This window comes from Fundulus heteroclitus, chromosome 14 (genome assembly GCF_011125445.2).
Source record: "Fundulus heteroclitus isolate FHET01 chromosome 14, MU-UCD_Fhet_4.1, whole genome shotgun sequence".
NCBI lineage: Eukaryota > Metazoa > Chordata > Actinopteri > Cyprinodontiformes > Fundulidae > Fundulus > Fundulus heteroclitus.
Window position 1 is genome coordinate 6,736,846 of NC_046374.1, and position 22,108 is coordinate 6,758,953.

General features: G+C 39.6%; 1 protein-coding gene across 1 annotated transcript in view; it reads left to right on the forward strand.

The window, feature by feature from the left end:
- Positions 1-6,620: 6,620 nt before the first annotated feature.
- ablim2 (actin binding LIM protein family, member 2) overlaps positions 6,621-22,108 on the forward strand; it is a 108,213-nt gene continuing 92,725 nt past the window's right edge. Inside the window, exon 1 of the mRNA XM_021315834.2 lies at positions 6,621-6,952. Within this exon, the coding sequence (XP_021171509.2) occupies positions 6,940-6,952 (13 nt within the window). The 5' untranslated portion in view covers positions 6,621-6,939. The remainder of the gene's footprint in view (positions 6,953-22,108) is intronic.

Here is a 22,108-nt window from a genome sequence, read left to right on the forward strand (position 1 = left end):
CATCGACGTGTCTGCTGTTGCATTCCAGTTGCCTCGGAAATCAAAAATAAGATCTGGGAATGGGGGCAACCCGAGGAAGAAGCGTCTCAGTTAACACAGTCGGGGTTCCAAAACAAAAACAACCACAAGTTGGCGACGGCCGGTAAAGCTGGTGTTATGTTAGTAGTGACTCTTACAAACGTCACTGTAATTTCCACATGCAAGCAGCACTTTTAATTTCTTCGGTTTAGAGTTGCAGCCACCAAGACACTCTTGTAACTGTGTCTTATAAAATATAAACATTTATCACAGTTGTATCAGGTTTTATTACTGTTGTTAATGCAAGAAACTGCCATACTGAACCTTGTCCGACTTTACAAGGTTACAGTTGATTTTGTCAGAAGCCAATATTTCTGAGTTCCGAATGTTGATTGAATGCAACGTTGTACGGAAAGTACATTTTATGTAGACACAAAATCCTCTCCATATAATATTGGTTTCCCAATAACATTATATGGCTCGGGTATTTGAGACGTTATTCTTCTCCCCAATCAATATGTAATAACTAATAAAGTTAAAGACCTTTTATTTAGGTTGATTTATAACATTTACCCCGCTAAAGTCAGAATCAGAAACGTTTTGATATGAATATTACTTCTGTTGGGATCATCTTCAAACGTCTGTGTATCTGTTTTGACAGTGCCCAATTTGTTCCATTCTGGATCAAATTTGTAACTTGATTTCAAAACAAAATTGCTGAAAATTTTCTGATTGGCCCAGTTTTAGATTAGGTTAGATTAGATTCAACTTTATTGTCATTACACAGGTACAGGTACAAGGCAACAAAATGCAGTTTAAGTCTAACCAGAAGTGCAATAGCAGGTGGATATTACTGTGAATATAGTTTTACAGATATGTACAATAGCATAGTATACAGATGATTATTATAACAGAGTTTACATGTAGCTACTATGGATATATGTGCAGGTGGCTATTACTATAGGCAGAATTGTGAGCATGATACACAGGTAGCTATTACTATAAAATGAATAATTATATTCATACACTGATTGATTTAATACACTGTTTCATGACTGAGACAGACGCTGCCTCATAATCACATAACAGACACAACAAGACATGATCTTTCCAAATCTTCTTTTTCCTGTGTAATCAGTTGATTACATTGAGCAACAACACTACCTGATAAGTTTAAAGCCTGCATATAGTCCTTAGCATCTAATAAGACTAATTTTTGAGTCAGATAGCAGTCCTTTTAAAGATAATACATGTTAATGTACTCTTCTTTGCATGTGATAGACAGTGTAAATAATTCACATGGATCAAGAACCTGTGGAACCAGTGGTATGTTTGTAAGATGTAGCAGATTATGTACTGGACTGTTGGTTTATTGATTCTCTGCCTGAGGTGATAGCCCTCACAGGCTTTGGGAAATAAGCTGTTTTTAAGTCTATTAGTTTTTGTATTAATGTGGATAAATGTCTGAAAAAGGTTCTCAAAAGAAAAAAATAAAACTTGGTGCGTTTCCGCTCCAGGGATTGTACATTGCTCAGTATAGCAGCAAATTGCTGAAGAAAACGGATTAAAGTATGACTTCTTTTAATTACATTCATAACAATAACACATTTATTATCCTTATACGTCATGTAAAACCAGTGTTGTCTGTCAAATTCAAGAAATTACTGTTTTGATATGAACACAATTTAGTTGAAGGTTTTAAAGGCCTAGTGTCTTAAGAACATGTTCTCTGCTCCGTGGTTTGAAATTAGAGGTCACATTCCCCACTAATCTACGAACTGAAAAACAGTTACAGCATCACATCCAGACATTTAAATTAACGGTTAGACGCCTGTATGAGTGTGTATATCAAACAGTGAAAGGTTTGTATAAACATATGTAGATAGAAAGAGCAGAATTTGTTTTTCTGTGGCGTGATATCTCACTACACAGCAGTTACATGAAAAACATCACTACATTTCAGCAGGCGGACCTTGAGAAAGGGAGAGTAATTTATAGACACTACGTTAGAGGTTCAAAAACTCAGAAAAAAAATATTAATTAAGCAAAATACTGTTCTGTTTGGGAAGGAAATGCGTATTTTTCTTTTGGTGTTATCTTTTTGAATGATTTACACATCTACAAGCTTTGTATTGGTAAATATCTATAAAGTCATTGTACTACTGCATTATATGAATGTTCAATAAAGTTAAAATGGTGCCCATCTCCAGCGGTAGCAGTGTGTGAGGCAGGGTACACCTTGGACAGATTGCCAGTGTATCACAGGGCAACACAGTGACAAACAGGACAAACAACCATGCGCGTGCACCCTCACATGTATTACACTCGCACTCTGTAAGTACATCTGTTATAACAAATTATCACAATTAATCACATTTCAAGTCAACTTAGAATTTAAGTCATCAGTTTAACAAAAGTGTCCACACTTTTAAATAGCTGGGAAATAAAAACAACTTTAGACGGGCTGTGCTTAACATGACCAACAAGCTTTCAACGTTTGGTTAAAAAAGCTTCAAAGCCACTGTCTACCTATTGACACTGCGATTGCTCTCTGTAAAGCGTGTGCAGTGCAAAGCAGATGTTCAGATGGAAGGAGTCTTGCAGCTGCTGTCATGTTTCGAGCACTGTCTGTTCCAAGCGTTGTTAACTTTTTCTCTATCGCCCATTCTTGTGCGACAGCACATGCCTCTTCATAGTGTTGCTCCATAGTTAATACAAAGGAGTTCATACACCAGTTGGCATCAATAAAGTGGCTGTAACACCCAAATAGTTATCATTGCTAGCAAAGGTCTGATGATCACACGTGAGAGCGACATATGGAGCTTCCTCTAAAAGGTTTCTGCTTTCTGGTTTGTGTAACATTTATTTTGGACGTCACGGTTTGTCTCCCAGGTAAATGATAAGCTGAGGGTTTTCTTTTCCCCATCAATCGATAGATTGACTGAGCATACAGAGGTGTATAGGGCAATGTAGAGGAAGCACTTTTCAAATTAACCGTTGTGTTGCATTATTTTGTCACGGTCAAAGTAAAAAAACAACAACAATGCACAAATAGTTATTGCAATCATATCAACAGCCCTAATGTGTGTTTGTATCTATCTATCTATCTATCTATCTATCTATCTATCTATCTATCTATCTATCTATCTATCTATCTATCTATCTATCTATCTATCTATCTATCTATCTATATATATATATATATATATATATATATATATATATATATATATATATATATACATATATATATATATAAATGAGATTGAGGCTGCATTGCTGGTTAGCTTTTCAGGACCAAACAGTCTTTGTTGAGAGAGCTGCGTCTGTGTTCTTACCACATAACTGAGCCAGTTCCCAGTGCGCGTTGGACTTGGCCAGGGCTGCCCCATGTCGCCAATCTAGTTTGTGGTGTTCATTATCAGGATCTCAAGGTGTAGTGATGCAAAGGAAGGTGTCTGGTTTGGGAACTTCAGGATCTCCACTTTGCTTTTTTCAGCTGTTCAACAGTAGATATGTTGGTGGCCATTGGCAACGTCATAGATTGCATCACAAATGACGTTAACATCTGTGTGGACGACACTGTGTGCACTGTACACTGTCATGAACGTAGAAGGTTTCTGGAACAACAAGCACGGGATGAACACTGAAATACAGGATCTCCTTAATGGGAATAAGAGAGGCTTTAGATCAGGAGCTTAGAGCTGTGCAGTAGGAACTGAGAATGATGAGGGATGGAATTATACAATTAATTAATGAGGGATGGAATAAACATCTACAGGAATTAGGTGGAGGACCAGCTGCAGCAGAGTTTGGAAGGGCATGAAAACAACTTAAGGTCACTTCCCAAAATACTGGCCTGTGGTAGGTTTAGTGTAAGTGATTGGTATGAAACCAGTTATCCAGCAGATTTGATCAGACACTCTGCCAGGGAAGGCTCCTCTTTCTTTATTTTTGACAACAGCCTGCTCTTCTTTCCAGAAATTCCCACCTCTCAGCTCTCAGCTACCACCCACCCCCTCCTTTTTAGAGGTATTAACTGTTAGCAGGTGTCTGCGCAAATCACTTGAATGAGGGTTTTAATCTTAATTGTTGATGAATGCCAGTCAGCCTTTAAAAAAGGTAGAAGCATCCATAATTACACAAGACTGATTCTTGATGTACTAATTATTGGGACTACCTTCAAACAGATGCATTTTTGTCTTGTGACTTTAGCAAGGCTTTCTACACCACCAAACACATGTTTTTTTTAATTTGAATAATAATTGGGATATTCTACTAAAACAAATGGCTCAGCATCCTGGAATCATGGTGTGACTCCCAGGTTTGAGGTATTGCCTGGTATATAATAAGGATGCCCAATTTCACCCATGTTGTTTATTTTAGACCTTTGCGGATGCAGCCGTCATATTCACTCACCTGTAGTTTTATTGGTAAAATAGACACTAGTTATACAAAATACAAATATATCCAGAATTATGAGCTCGTAGATGGTGCTCTGTGCAAATGCCTACATTAATCACAGCAACTGCGGTGAGCGTCGAAAGTTGCCATTGTATCTCAATTGATCCTCTCCCTCTGGCCCTCAGAGTTCCGTCGTCATGGTAACTCACTGACACACCTGGCTGCAGCGGCCAGTCTACCGAAGTGCAGAGACTTTGCTCACAATAAGTCCCATTGGATTATAATGGAGAACTTTGCCCCGAACAACGCTTCATATCTCCTGATCCCTAAATGGTAGAGACGTAATTTTTTCTGCGTTTAGTTCGTAACGGATAGGGGAAGAAGAAAAGCTATCGTTTTTTGGTGGAAAAAGTTTAATAAAGGCGTAAAAAATTATGATCTAAAGGTTTTTTTTAAGGAATTTCCAAAATCCTCTAAAAACAGTCCCGAACAAATCGCTCTATCTGAAAAAGTATAAGAGATATCAAAACAATTATTTCACTGTGAGTATCAGCAGGCTTTTGAGGACTATGTTGCTCATTTTAATGTTTGTACAAAAATCGGTGTAGGCACAGCGACGATGTAAAAAAGTGGATCATTTGGGGTGATGGAGGTCCAAAGCGTCTTCAGGATTTTGCAAATTCGCTACTCCCGAACAAATTGTTCCTGGGGAAAAACCGTAACAGTTATCCACAAAATTCCTTTTTTGTGAGTGCCAGAAGGGTTGGGACATTCATATGTGAAAGTGTCATGCCTGTACATCAAACAGTTTAGGAGTAGCGACGATGCGAAAACGTGTGATGTTTTGGATTTTCAGACGTCATTTTTCAAAACCGCTCCATAGGAAATGAATGGGGGAGGTTTCGGGTTTGTGTCGCTCTGAGGTGATTTGCGAAAAATCTATAAATGCTACACCAATGACGGTTACATTTCCTGAATCCAGACAAAAATTCCTACGTTTTGATGTATAATTTATGTGGATAGGTTGAAAATTGAGCGAGTGAGAAGAAGTTGTTCGGAGAAGAAGAATTTGTTGAATTTCTAGAGTGCGCACTCTATAACTGCCTCCTTGACGACCATAGCAACGCATGTTATTTGCTGAATTTCTTGAAAAGCCAAAATTATTTTAAGGAGGTACTATATGAAAATGGTAAAAGATATGAAAAAGCTGAAATAGACCATAATAGCTGAAAGATATCACTACATTTTAAAAGTTGAATGGCGTTTCTAGCTGAAAGTAGGCTGAAGCAGTAACCTGTCAAAAAGCAGCTGAAATGAGGGGAATTTTAGTGAATTACATTCATTTCCTATGGGAGGAAAAAAAAGCTGAAAATGTGCAGAAAAAGCTGAATATTTTTAAAAGTTGAAGAGTTAAAAGTACAAAAAGACATAGCCGTCCATTCCAGAAGAAGCTGAATAGTTTAAAAGTTGAATGGTTGAAATCGGAGAAAAACTGTAGGAGGAGAAGCGAAGCAAAGTTTAAACAGTAAAAAGGCGGAAGAGGATCTCAATAACTGTGAATGCCTACTGCATTCACAGTAATTACATTAATACTAAGAATTAAGCTTATACTGAAGTATACTTTAAATTAACTTCAAGTATACTACTTTCAAATCAAAACAGTACAAAAATAAATAAAATTTTATTGAAATAAATAACATAAGACACATGCTTTAATCAGATGAAATAAAATGCTTTCGTCAAGAACTACATGCCCCATGTGTCCCACGCCAGCAGGAGAGCGGCGCTGTCAGCCCAGGCCTCCGCTCTGTGGCAGTCTGCTGGATGCAGCAGCAGTCACTCCGCTCCCGGATAGACCGGCAGTCGGGCGTGTCCCCCTCCAAAATAAAAGCATAAACTGATGGTTGAACGGCTATGATTGCAAAGCCTGCCTGGTTTACTGTACTTTTGGAAAGTCGCTCAAGGTCACAGAGGGTGGGAAGGTTTTCATCTGATTACAGTCAACGTAGAAATAAGTGGAGGACATCTCAGCGGGAGTTATTCTGGTAATATACAGTACTATATGCGATCAATATTATTTCTTTAATATATAAAAAACGGACTCAATTTTAATACAATCAACATCAGAACGACCCTTTGAACTAAACGTTTATTCTGAAAGGTCACAGCGGAAGTGATGACATCTACTGTATCTAGCTTTACTCCAGCGGAGCGGCCCCCACGGTGCACCCACACCCAGCCTGCGCCGTGCGTTGCGCGGGGAACCGGAGCAGCTCCGCAGTGGTACCCACGCAGGACATCGTGTCCGTTGCTGCGGCTGTTTGTGGAGCTCTGATCGGCCTCGGCAGGCAGGGAAAGCCCGGAGTCATCCTCCTTTTCCCCCTCCTCCCCATCAGTCTATCCATTCTGCTGGCTGCTCTCTGAGGCTGCTGCGGGCATCATCATCCATGTCCTGTCAGCGTGGACCGGTTTGTTTACTGAGCATCATCTGACTGGAGAAAACATCTGACTGCGATCATGAGCAGCACTGGTAAGAAACGCATTGATTTAACTCGCTAAAGGGTGTGATTACAGTTTGGATAAAGAGGAATTCTGCGCTGCTTTGAACAGATTCTGTAGCTGTGTTCATCAGCACTGCGTCTGTTGCTGCTCTGTCATTGTTTATGCTGCTTTTCATTGCTTGGGCCATAATTGTGCCCCTTTCATCCACAAAAGGATATATAGTGTTGCATAATTTCCTTTGCTTATGTTGGTCCTGTGGCAAATAAATCATATTTGGTAATTGGTGCTTTGATGAGGATGGGGATTTGATAGATGTTTTTTTTTCCAGCAGCCCCGCAGTCATTGCTGGTTCAGACTGTAGGTCCACAGCAGGTTGGAGTCCTGGTGGGGTGGTGCTGCTGCCACAGCTGGCTTTGTGTCTGAGGACCTTGGTGAATCATGTATAGGGAGGATTTATCTTAACCTTGCCCTGCTGTTGTACTGAAAACACACAGCAACAAAGAGGTTTCACACAAATGCATCCCTTAGGCATCGCTTTAGGTTCCACAACATGTACACACAATGTAAGCTCATTTTGTCACATTAGAACCACAAACGCCGGTGCATTTCAGTGGGACTTTATGTGATTGGCCAACCCAAAGTAGTTGCAAAACTAAAGTGCAAGGAAGAGGATTTCTATAAATAAAATCTGAAAAGTGCAGCATGCATATGTATTTAGGCCCCTTTAATCTGGTGCTCCTAAATAAAATATAGTTGTCCAACTTTCAGAAGTTGAACAATTAGCAAATGCAGTTCAAAGCCTTAGGCTGATCCAAAACGCTGCAGTAAAAGTTCTGAAGAAACTTAAAAAGAGGGATCATATTTGTCCCATTTTAGCTTCCCGTCATTGGCTTCCTGTTGAATCAAGAATATAATTCAAAATTCTCCTTCTCACATATAAAACCTTTAATAATCAAGCTCCATCATCCATCAGGGATCTGAATGCTGCAAGTGAGCAATTCGATGCAATCTGCTGGGTTTCCTGGAATAGAAAAGTTATAACAATAAACTGAAACATGAGTGCATTGTCTTGTAACTATACGTGAATTGGGAATGTCTGTTACTGACTACAAATTTTGGCTGGTTTAATTGAACTTCCTTTATTTTTTGTATGTTTTGTGTTAGTATAGATGGAGCTGCTCCGTTTCTTGTCACAGAAGTTCTTTAGAGAACATTATAGAACAAATAGCATCACGAAGTCCAAGGAACCCTGCAAACAGGTCAGGGAGAAGGTTGTGCAGAGTTTTAAGGCAAGGTTAGGTTAGGACATGCTGAAACATGTTGGTGAGATCATCGTGGTGGTGTGGGGATGCTGTCAAAGTCCAGACCTGAATCTAATCTAGAACACAGAGTATTATTTTTACAGCTGTCATTGCAGTGAGGGATCTTCTACAAGAAACTGACTCACCAGACTCAATGTGCAGTACATGCACACCACAGTTTTCCAGGATTTATCTGTAAATAGTTATAAAAATCTATTTTGCTTCCACGTCAAAAATTAGGTGCTACTTTGTGTTGGTCCGTTTACATAAAATTCAAATAGAATACATTGCTTATAATACACTGTTGTATGTAACAATTTGCGACAAAGTTCAAAGGGTGTAAATATACCGGAAGTCATTGTAAAATTTCAATGTTCTGGCTTTAAGTTTTACAATAAAAACTACTTTAGTTGTTAGGCCAGCTGTCTTCTTATGTCTGTAATCTACTCCAGGTCCAGTCCTCAGAGCTACTATCTTGCAACTTTTGGATGCATCCCTGTTCCAAAACACCTGAATCAAAATGCTGGATTCCCTCGTCAGCGTTCACCCATTCAGCCCTGCTGAGGCCTGGTGCTGAGACATTCATTTGTTTCTTTGGAGACACTTTCACTGGCATGAAATTTGTTAGGATGTCTGCTGATTGAAAAAAATGTTTGTCTTGAATTCCTGTCCTCTTCGAGGTCATAGTTTTCTAATTTCAAGACTTGTTAAGAAAAAAGTGATCATTACTTTCACTAGAGGTAAAAGTGGCTGTATTTGTTCCTGCTTTAGAGAGGGAGAAGTCAGAGTAGCATTGTTCAAATGCATCCTGGTTGTGTAAATGTTGGGGCTGTTGTGCAATTATGCATGTTTTAAGGTATTTCATGTTTATTAAATAACTCTCAGTCTGTCAGGTGTTGTCCGGTGAATATCCAGCCAATTGGCTTTGATATTAGAACAACAGTTGAAAGAATGATTTGAGCACTGGCATTCCTCTAACAGCATACTCTGGACACATATGTAATAAATGAGTGACAACTTCTCTTCAAGTACAAGACTTTATTAACAGATATAAACAGATTAAAGAAACTAAGGAACTATGTACACACAAAAGAATGGAAGCAATGGTTGAAAACTATCACCGTAAGAATAATTCAGTCAATCCTGGTTCACTGCGGATCGAAGTTAGAGAACCAAAGCTCATCTCAAAGAACATGGAATGAGATTAAATTAGTTAAACTAATTTAGAATAAAATTTGGTATATGTTCAACTCATTCACAATGCAACTCCAAGTTAGATAAAACATTATCTGAGGAAATAACATTTTAAATAATGATCTGATAAATAAAAATAAAAAATCTTTAGGACACTTGATTTTATTAATGTAATTATTTCTCCAGGAAATAATTAAGACTAAAATTGGTAACTTAAGAAGCTAGAGGGTGCTGTAGGCAGACATTCGACCAGAAATGAAGTGTGTCTGGGCACACCGGGACCATGTCGCCATTAGCTTGATGATTTATTCTTAAGCTACACAAAATACCATTAAATCCACAATAATGTTTCCTATTAATACTGTACTCCCGCTTGTAGCACTGTCGGACGATGGCGGAGCGAAACAAAAACAAGCATTATCTTTAAGCAAACCGTAGCTAAGCTTACTAGGGAGCAGTAAGTTATTAAGGAAGCTAATTGTGGCTAATGCTAGCGGACATTCTGAGCTTATTTAGAAGGACTTTTAAGCTATATTTTGGCATAATCAGTGGACTGGAAGACACAAACATTAATGTCCCGTCGGTTTATAAAACCCTTATGGAAATAAAGTTTGTCATAACCATAAAACACAACCCAAAACCTGTGAGCATAGCTTTGTTTCAAAGTTATGCTAGCGGGTCACTTAGCCTGTAAGCTCCACATCTTAACCTCAGTCACACTTTAAAAACCCAATAAGACCACATAAGAAGTAAACCATTTTAAATGGCTTCATCCCGTCCTAACTTTCCTTATCATCTCTGCCAAACCTCTGCCTCTGTGTCTGTTCGGTTGACTTTGGGGCATCTGGTTGAAAGCAGTTCAGGCCGGTGGCGAGGAAGTGGCAGTTCTCACTTCTTGTCAATCCGGCCTGAGATCAAAAGGGTTTCCTTTGGCGTCCTGTGAGGGCCTATGCACAGTCAGGTCATCTTTTCTCCTGCAAAAGGACCACATATCCACATATATCTTTCCTGCAAAAGAGGAAAGATTACAAACAGCCTATTTCCATGGTGGTGAGCTGCTCAGGTTTTAATGTTGAAAAAGGCAGGCTGTACTTAGGTTCAAGTCCAGCCTGCACCCATGTGGTGGGTCGCCAACCCCATGCAGGCCCACGGTAGCTTCGTCTCTCCTGGCTGGTTTGCCGTGGTCCAGGAAAAAAAAATATTAAAGAGAATGATTGTTCGGGGGCTAGGCTTATAGAGAGGGCACCCTGCCGTGAGGGCAGGCCCTAGGGGAGGGAAACAGAGCATTAGAAACAGTCTGATTTTATTTGACTTTGCTGCAATCATAACAGGGTGCTCTGAATGATATTTGCTGTTGATCTTACAAGAATTGTCATATGACTTAGGTTTGATTCAGGGTAAAACAGAAGAAGTTAAAAAGATAATAGTTCCTGTGACCTGACTGTAATTGATTTGTTCCTCTCTAAAGAACTCCATGATAGTCCTTACTTTTAAAAGGGATACCCGGGAGCTACTAATGAGATTGCTGCAGTGTGTCTGGCTCTCAAGACAGCAGAAATCCATTAGCACGGTCTTGTAATCTTCCCAAGAAAGCGCTAACCAAAAGTTAATGTTTGTCTGGGACTTATAAGACAGTCGGACCCTCTACCTGTGGAAGGGTGCTGCCTGGACCTTGGTTGTGTTCTGATCACACTTACACTTTGGTGGCAGTTCACAGAATCAACTTTTGTTTTATCACCTGAGATCCTATTGTATTAAACTCATTGCTTAATATAGTGCGCTATTTACAAGTGGCCACGGAACCTCATCGTATTCCAGCATTCTCCTCAACTCTGTCCTGATTCTCAAGTCTCATCCTGACCCCTTGGCTGTTTTTAAGAATCTGATGTGCTGTGGTTTAAAACTTCACAGTAATATAATGAATTTCAACCCTAGTGCAAAAGGTATGCTGCAGCCGGATCCTGCCAGGGGTCCTGTCCTGATCTTATCTGGGTCTTTTCTCAAGCCTACACAAAGTGTCTCCTAATTACATCCTGTCTTTTGCTTTCCGTCTACGCCTGTCTCGGTGGGATTGTTTCACCTGAATGTAAAATAGTTTACCATCTCAATCCAAAAGAATATGTGTGGTCAAGCTTACATGAAACAGGCTTGGCATGATGATCTTACCCTCAGCTAAACCTTGCAGCATTTTCATGATGGCTTCCTGTCAGCATTCTTTCAGTTCCAGGGTAATGGATCTGTAATGCATCATTTCAGGCCTCGTGTTTAGTTCCGAACTAGCTGCTTATCTTGGACAACTGGACAGCACTGAGCAGCTTCACTTCAGTGACTAATAGGGAAGGATGACTGGAGAATCGCCTGTTAATTCCCTCTTGGATTACTGCCAAAGATCACATGAGGAGCAACCTAATCAATAAGGATTCTTGCGCTGGTTTCTGTCTGTTTGTACACAACATTCTGGGGGAATACGCCTTAGGTTTAGGCCACATCTGGCCTCTGCGATTTCTGCCCATTTCTCAAGGCTAAACTGCTGCAGTTCCATCAAGCTGGATGATTTCTGTTTGTGCACAGCAATCTTCCAAGAACAGATTCTCTATTGGATTGAGGTCTGGACTTTAACTAGGCCAGGGGTCTGCAACCTGTGGCTCCAGAGCAACATGTGGCTCTTTAAACCTTTAGCTCTTAAAAACTTTGACCAAAAATGCGGGGGGAAGCAATTGGTCAATGTTTCTAAATGTAAACGTAAATTAAAATTGCTAGCTTTAGGATGCATTTAGTTCTGCAATATATGCATAATATTTCCAGAAAGAAAGAAACTAATGGTGTATAGAATATTTTACTATAGATAAATTAAGTATCTTTTTGTCAATAGGTTGCAAACGACTTGCTTTTTTTTATAATTTTGATGCCATTTGCTATAAAAATCAAATGTCCAATTGAAGAAAATGCATTAAACCTAAATATAAAAATGAATGGTTTGAATAATAAAACTTGATCTTTAATTAAATAAATGTAAACAAATTACCTATACTATACTATAAAAACAAGCTGTTGTTTCAAAGATATGTATAACTTTTGTGGCTTTAAAGAAAATCTGTTTAGCTGGGTCGAGTGCAAAAATGGCTCTGCGGGTTGTAAAGGTTACTGACCTCTGCACTAGGCCATTCCAAAACATCTAACTGTTTCATCGTAAACCACTTCAGTGTTGCTTTAGCAGTATGAAGATTTCTAAATAGAAAATATTTCTTTTGTCATATTTAACATTATTTCCCTCTCAGCATAAAATTATACAATATTCTAAGCACTGGAAAAAACATTTAAACCCCTCATTCAAAGCACAAGTTATTTATTTACTTTCCAGATCCAGAGCATGTAGACCTGTTTGGTGGCCTAGTCAAAGTGTTGCTTTAAATTTGATTGAGATGCAATGATGTGACCCTAAATAGGTTTCTCTAATGCAATGTGGACCAAATGTCCTCCACACTGACTGAAAAGACTGATTGCCAGTTATCACAAATACTTGAAGGCAGCTGTTGCTGCAAGGATGGAACAATCAATTAGATTTAGGGTTACTTTTTCACTCACAACCTGGTTGGTTTTGGCAGCTGTTTTCCCTCAGAGAATGAAATCATCATTTACAGCAGTGAAAATCACTTCTCATACTTGGAATACGTACGTTACATGTTTTTAAATGTTTGGAGACATTAAAACAAAAACAAAAAAAGACACATTTCATAAGAATCTGGCTGGTTGAATAGTTCCTTATAGCTTAGCTAACTGGACTTTAACCTTAATGATATGAGTCCAATTTTATCCTGTCTTCCAATGAAGCTGAAAATGTCCTGACAGCTGGGTGGTCATGTTGGAACCATGTTGGTATAATTTGACCCAAATCATTTACAGGTTGAGTGTATTTGGATGATTCACCGTTTTTCTTCGTTTGTTTGAAAAAAAATAAAATACATGGGACATAAGGGTATAAATGATGTCCAAAGCTACAAAAGATGTCCTTTGGGTTCTGACATAGCAAAAGCTCAGATGTTACAACATAAAATGTATGTTTCTTTTCAAACATACTTTAAGCAATAAATTGCCGTCTATAACAACAGGTCCTATTATTTACTTCTCTTATTTCTTATCTGACTTATTACAAATTCATTGAGGAATAAAATGCTACAAAAGATTCCTGACAAATTTGATCGGATGATTTAAATTATTAGATTTGTTTTCTCTGGTTGTGCTGTCTAGATTGTCTCTGCAGTCATGACCCACCAATGCCAAGTGAAAACGCAGTGGGGACAGTTGCTGCATATCCAGCGAGGATTCAACAGCCTTTCTGACTGGGATAAATACTAGCTGAGCTCACTGGTACACAGACCTAAACTAGGGCTACTCACAAACACACACTCAGAGCAGTAATTAGGCCTGCAGTGTGCTGTTGGCTTGTGACATTTCCCCTCAGCCTGCTGTTTTACATGGGCCTTTGATGATGCAGGGAATGGCATGTTGTTTGTACTTTCACAAGCTGTTTGTTCACGTGATTTTTCAGAGATACTAACCATGTATTTGACTGAAGCTAAAGTACTATGATTTATCACACATGAATTAAATCTATAAATAAATATAGGAAACCGACACAACTGGAAACTGTTTGATGTCCAACAATGTGACAAAAATGTGAGATTTTTTTTTATTCATTTGTCACTTTCCTAAAAATAAAACATGTTACCTGTTCAGTTTCACATGATTACTTCCTCAGCCCGGTTTTGAAGTATGCTTAATATTAATCCAAACGTCTATTTTGGACACACAGACCTTTTGATATGGCAGCAGTCATCATGGGTTAAAGGTCATAGCTACAACTTTTTCATCAAAATTATAAATTTAAAAAAAATAATACATCCACAGAATGAGAGGTGCAGAATAAAAATATAAATTTTACTGAAAAACAAATAATATATAAATAATTGTTTCATAAATTGTGACAGGCCCAAAATATATTAATATTTACTTCTGGCTAAGATGCCAAAGGGATTGTTCACCGGTAGGAATAGTAGGTTAAAGTCACGTGAGACAGACTTCAGGCATTGCCAGATTGTAGTAGCTCTGTGATAGCACTTATAAATGGCTTCTTCTCGACGTTTCATTTCTCAAATTCAAACAAATCAAAAAAAGGGGGGGGGGACAATAGAAAGAAGCAAACGAGAGTGAACATCGGTCAAGTTTAATGTTTAAAATGTACAACTGAAGGTTGGAAAAAGAGCGAGAGAGTGCGCCTCCTACTGGCTGGGAGGAGTTAAACTTGTAGACATTGAAAGGGAGCTGTTCAATACATTGCAAAGAAAGAGTACATCTATCAGCTCGGGGTTACTACACACTAAATATCTGTAACTGCATATTTAAGTGACCTTACTATATAGTCTATTTTTTTTATAAAAGATGAAATAGATCACTGCACACGTCACAGTTTATTGTAACATTAAACTCGATAATTGCTTTAAAACAGGGACCCGTGTATTTAATCAACATTTTTGTCTAAAGGACATTTAAAAACAATTATAGCTGACCAAAAATACTTTACAAGATATTAATATATCACCTATGAAATGGATTTCAATTAGACAGTGACCGGTATTGTCAGCCTTCTGATATTAGTGGTTTGTTGATAAATCAGCTGATATTTTCCTTTTGAAAGTTTTGGTAATCAGTCTTGACCGCGCACACTTAGTGAACTTTTTAGTTTGTAAGTGTTAGTTTTGCTAGTATTAGTTTCTGACTGGCATCTTAGGCTACGTTCACACTGCAGCCTGAAGTGACCCAATTCCGATTTTTTTTGCCCATATGCGACCTGGATCTGATCTTTTTATGACAGTCTGAACGACACAGATCGGATTTTTTCAAATGCGACCCAAGCCACTTGGATATGTGGTCCTGAATCCGATACGTATCTGATCTTTTCAAATGCGACCTGTGTCTGTACGGCCAGGTCGCATTTATCCGACCTACAAGTCATTAATACTTGACAAACGTCACTATTCTGCGTCCTGCTATGCAGAAGCGGGAAGAAAGACGACACCCATAGCGGACTACAATGAGAAGAGCAGTCAATGGAGGGAAAGCTCCGGTTAGAAAATAAATTAAAGACCGCAAAATGCGTGCCAGCATTATAATCCATGTTTACTTCTGTAAACACTGAGGACGCTTGCTACGTGTGACGTCATCACGTACTCGACTGCGCATGCGAGACACTTAGGTTGAACGTTTTCAGTTCACTCAGGAGATCACATACAAGTCGCATATATTTGGAAATGTGAACGACCACGCAAAAAAATCCGATTTCACAAAAAAATTGGAATTGAGCATTAAGACCTGCAGTGTGAACGTAGCCTTAGAGTCTTAGAGGTACATTATAAAAAAAATGACAAAAATAAAAATATAGGCTGAAAAGAAAACAGTATTGGCCTAAAATATTGTCTTATAAGTATATACTTACTTATAAGTATGGACATATAAACTTATGTGACATCCCATTCTTAATCCACATGATTTAATAGGTTGTCATCCCTCCCCTTGCAGCTATAACAGCTTCAACTTATCTGGGAAAACTGTCATTGTTGGGTTTAGGAGGGCTTTGGGCAATTTCGACCTTTCATGCCGGATCACATTTGTGAAATCAGACATGATGGTGAACAAGAAGGCCTGGCTAACAGTCTCAGTGGGTGTACACACAGACCCACAGTAGACACTGAAGGTGTGCCTTGAGGGCAAATATTTTGGCTCTTTCTATTCTAAGTTAAAAAAAAATGGGATTAAATGCTGCAAAAGCCCCAGGTGGAAACCAGATAATTGTCTGTGAGACATTGGGTCATTTTTTTAGTGGGTACATCAGCTCCAGTGGGTACATTCATCTTCTATGCAGCAAACACAGAAGAATTTAGCAATGATAAATGAAGGATATTTCAACCAGTATTGCTAGTCTTGATGCCCTGCACTGAAATCATGAGTGTATGACTGACACCCTTTTACTGCTGAATCTACATTTGTAGAGTTAGGAGTCATTTGGGTTCCCCACATTTTGCTACACAATTATCTGGGTCTGTCCTTGTTGATTATTTAGACATCAGTAAAACCATTTGAGTGCCCAATGAATTGCTAAATAAAGATACTGTATCTGTCAAGACCTTGGAATTCTTAAAGTCTACATTCATAAATCTTGATGCATTTTTGTTTTTTTTTCCTGGATGTGTGTACAGGTACCAAGGCCCAATACCCTGTTCGAGAGGATAAAGATCTTGGAGAGATCCTTTCCTGTGAGAATGAGTGGTATCAGAAGTCTATATGTTTTATAAGTGGACATCTTGACTGAAGACAGTTTTAATGATAGGGCTTTCTCCGAAAGTGCTTATTAATATTAATGATCATACAGCATCTACAAACAAACTAAAAGGTTTGAAACATTATACTGATCATACCTTTTTGTCAGGAACTAAGCCAGAACTGAAATAGAAATACTACATCTGATCGAAAAAATGATCAGCAGCCATAACTGGAATTTGTCATATTTGTCACACACAAGACAATCAATGATCCTGATATTCAAGTCAGCCACAGTTTTGTGCTTTAAAATGTTTATTAAAGAAACCAAAACCTTGGTGCAGGCAGGAAAACCTAACCTGGTCAATCAGATTGATAATGTGTAGTACTGTATGTTCTGCACATTATAAATCTGGGTCTGCTCCCATCGAATCCATTCTGAGGAAGGAAGGACATTCAGCAGAACCTTCCGAGCTGATAGGGCGAAGCCACACCTAGTGCCCACCTACCAAAGGTTGGTTTTAGCCAATCACGGTATCGAATTAAATTGCATGTGTCTTCCTGCTCTGCCATGTCTATTTTGGTCCGGCTGTGGGCCTGGCAGCTCTTGCTTTCCTCACATCTGTACGTCCTGTGTTAAATTTCTCTTTCCTGTTACATCAAGTGTGCCCGAGGACCCTTCCTACGTCGTTCCCCTTTTCGTATCACTTACTGTAGTTGATGTACTTTGAAAAGCCAAAATTCAAGCCGGTAAATCTGAAAGCCCCACAAAGTTTGGAGGTCTGTAGTGATTGACAGTACAGAAGGTTTTCTGGGCACTGTTCGCCTCAGCATCTGCTACCCCCCCCCCCCCCCCCCCCCCACACACACACACACACACACACACACACACTCCTCATCTTGACTGTTGTTCACAATTGCTTCCATTTTGTTATAATACCACTGGATAGGAATACTATACTGTAATACCACTGGAGCATTTAGGAGGGAGGAGATTTTACGACTGGACTTTGTGCACAGGTGGCATCCTATCACAGGACGCTGTTTTTTACATGACATCATTTTTGTTTTAAGCCATCACACACCTTTAATATGTGTTAACTGGAACTTAAATGTCATTGTAAAGTGGACAACTGGTTCTCTTATACCACACTGGAATTCTCTGAGCTACTGAGAGCGACCCGTTCGTTCCTAAATGTTTGTAGAAACAATCTGCATGCTTAGGTTCTTGATTTTATACACCTGTGGCCATGGAAGTGTTTGGAACACATGATTTTAATTATTTGGATGTGTGAGAGAATACATCATATATTTTTACAAGGTCACACGCAGGAAGACCAACCATAAGAGCAGTAATGATGACTATCCCCTCCCTCAGGACATGCCGTTATGTCTGGCTCAGTGCCTAATGAGTTGGACAGTGCCTTGTTCACTGTTACAGTGGTGGTCATTGTTCTGTAAGGGCCTTGAACATGGACAAGGTCCAACATCATCATCATTACCCTAAGGTGACCCTACGCCGGCTGGATGAAGAATGAAGTCATTGTTCTGCCATTCGGTATATGCAGTATTCACTCATGTTAGGATGCTACATTGCTAGTAAAGCAATTGTTTACCTAATTCCAAAAGCTTTTGAGAGTAAAAATCTTTCATTTCTTGTGAACAGCAGGTTCTTCTGCCCTTGATATACAATGGCTTTAATTTAATAGTTCTCCTTGTGTTCTCTGTGTAATGCTTTACAGACCTTCTAATTTGCATTAGGGACGTTATTATTGATTTTTGTTAACAGGCTTCACGTTAAGATAGGAAAGTCTTCTTATTGTAGGTAATATTAATATTCATGTTTGTTGTTCCATTACAATTTAGGATTGCTTCATTGTGGCCGGGTTTAAATTTAATCCGTTGGAGAAGCAAAGCTGCACTGTGCTTTCTACTTCGACGTGACTTTGTTTTTTAAGTCAAGGTAAGTAAGGCAAGCAGTGCTATCTAGAGTTTTAAATACAAATTGCAGGCTGTAGCCAAAATCCGAGAAAAAGACACTTTAATTTTGTTAAAAATACAGGACATCCCAGCTTAAATGGGAGAGTGGGCAAACCTTCTGCCAACTGTAAGTCTGGGTGTTTAACTGAGCCTCCCACTGGTGGGATGTGATTGTCCCGGCCAGTTTGTGCTGCCGCAGATATAAAAATATTCTTGTTTACTTCCCAGCCCTGAGCCCAAGCGTTTTCTGTTATTTGTTGTTTACTCCACAATAAAGGTAATACATTTTTAAAGTTATGAGCATGTTCTGTAAATGAAACGGTACAAACGCTCAAACAATCCACTTTAATTCCAAGTTGTGAGACAACAAAACATGAAAGATGCCAAGGGAGGTGAATCCTGTTCAACTGATTGACTTTGATCAATTTTGAATTAAACCGATGAATTAGCATAAATCAACCCTTTTATATGAGCTAAATGTAATTACATTTTTATACATAAAATTACAAATAAAGGCTCATTCATATCATTCATATATTGAACAGAAAATATTTGCATCGATCCTTCAATGAGCCAGCAAGGACAACCAACTCTAGATGGTCGCACAACATCTGGCAGAACGTAAACATAACATGTGCATTCCCAGTATTTTGACTGGACGATCTGAACTTGGAGCCATATGATTTGTCCTCCACAGTGTCTAGTAGGGTGACCATATTTTCATTTGGGAAAACCAGGACACCTTGGAGCGGAGGGGGGGGGGGGGATCTCTGTTCCCATGCATAGAGATGTCTGGGGCATGCACTCACTTAACATAGGCCTACGTAATCCTACAATAACGTGATATTTACAGTTGGTTTATTAAAAATGCTTTTCAGTAAAAGTCAACAGCAATAACTCCAATAACAAATGATAATTTTATTCAAAATTTGTTATTTAAAAAATGCTTAACAATTCCTGTAATGAATGAATAGCACAATAGAGGCCTCCCATTTGTCTTGACCCGGTCTGAAAGCGGGGAAACTCTTTTGTAAATCGTCGGTAAACATACATTTGCGCTTCGGCATGTTGTTGGCGTACTGACAGCCACGCTATCTATCTTCTGATTAAGAACAGGGCTGCCCGCACTGACGCGGCTCAGGGATTACGTCACACGCAGCGCTGTGCGCAGGGCCCTAGTGCCTGTCAATTTAATGGTCCAATGAAGGTAATTTAATAAACAGGACATTTCCTCACTTTCTAAAAAAAACCCGGGACGCCCGGGACAGGACGTGAAATATGGACATGTCCCGGGAAATACGGACGTTTGGTCACCCTAGTGTCTAGAGCATGTTGGGAATGCGCACTGTGATTTCAGAAGTTTATTATTTAAGCAAACATTGGTGGGCCAGCCCCAATATGGGGGCTGTCTTCTTCTGTATGGTAAGAGTTTATGCATGTGGGGGCGCTAGGGTGGGAACGTGTGAATGTGCCTGTGTACCTGGTTTTCTGTTTGCTCCTATGTCAGGTTGGGTTTGGAGTGCCCCCTCTCCTGTGACATCTCAGGTCTCCACTAGGTGGGGAGCCCATCCCCCTGTCCTGTTCCACTTCATTGGCTGGCACTTTGACCAGCTGGTGCGTTGCTGGTCCTTGGTGTCTGGGCTGGGTGCTCGGGGGTGTGCTGGCTCACTCTTGGCGACTGCTTAATGGGGCCTTGGTCCCCGTAGCTTTGGACCCATTGTTGGATCCGTGCTGGCGTAGCTGGCTGCCTGCTGGCGGATCAGGCTCGTCACGGCAGCTCCCAGGGACCTCAGCACTGTGGCTGTTCCCTGGGATGGGGGAAGCAGCTATCCCTGTGTTTGTCCCTCTTGGGCTCCTTTGCTCTGGGGGCTCTTTCGGGCATCTGGGGTTCTGGTTTCCCTGGTGTCTGCCTCGGCACTCTGGGGGGCGGGTCTGTGGCTCCTCACAACCACTTTTGAGCATTTTTTTTTTTTATTGAAAAACTTTGCAAACACCTACAGGATCTTGGATTCCGGTGCTCACAGACCCACTTTTATACAGAAAACCCATATTATTAGCTTAGCTGTCACTTTATACATCTTGTATTAAATAATAATACTGTGTATGTTTCACAGATGCTGTTATCTAGGCGTTGGTTGTTTGTATCTGTAATACTTTAACAGTTTGTTTTGCTTTTCATTTTATATCACTCTTTGCAGCTGTAGAAGCAGACTCCGATGATATTATCTTGTTCTCCACTTTTCCGCTCCACAATTTTTTTTTTCACCTTTTCTCCCTTTTAGCATTTCATCTCATCTTTTTCTCTTCTTTTTTTCCTCTTCTACTGTCCTGTTTCTGTGTCCATTGAACATGAAATAGTCCCAGAATCAAATCTAATAAAGATTTTTGCATATATAAATCAAGCAGAGCACTATAGTGAAAGCAGGAATGCTTTACTTGTGAAAGTAAAATCTGTTGGACTCTGGCATTATGCCAGCAATTATTAATGCTACACTTTCAAACAGGACACACACACACAGAAAAAGTAGAGAAGACACTTGTAGTTGGATAAAACTAATTTGAAAACTCCATCCATCCATCCATTTTCTACCATGTCTATCCCTAGTGGGGATAGACATGGGTTGCTGGTGCCTATCTCCAGCGATCACTGGGCGAGAGACGGGGTACATCCTGGACTGGTCACCAGTATATTGCAGGGCAACACAGAGACAAACAGGACAAACAACCTTTCGCGCACACACTCACACCTAAGGAGAATTTAGAGAGGCCAATTAACCTAACATTCATGTTTCTGGACTGTGGGAGGAAGCCAGAGTACCTGGAGAGAACCCACACATGCACAGGAAGAACATGCAAACTCCATGCAGAAAGACAAGGGAAGGACCTTCTTGCTGCATGGCAACAGTGCTACTCACTGCGCCACTATGCAGCCCAATTTGAAAACTCTGACAAATATATTTGCCTTAGGTATAATATTACATTCCCGTAACCTCTAAATTTCAAAACTTTGAACTTTCTTTGCTCGTGTGCAATGACTCATGTTGAGTTCTCAAGCATCTAATGCAGAAATAGCCAGTGCAAGGTTAGCATATCTCATAATGGATATAGGACTACAAACTGTAAGAGAGCCATGAACAGAGAGCCACACCCATAATGAGATCTTATGAAAAACAGAGAAATAATGCAGCTTTAGGCATTCCTAAAACGTTTTGTGTCAAAATCAGAAATGTCTCATTTTGCCATCTAATGCATCCGTCTACTGCCTTCCTGTGCGATTTTTCAGGATAATAATTTACAAATACAACTTGATGATTTTTTTTAAAACATTTTTGACAACACTTAGTTTATCAGTGAGCTGTCAAAGTTGAGTGTTGTGTTGACTGGGTAGACTGGGA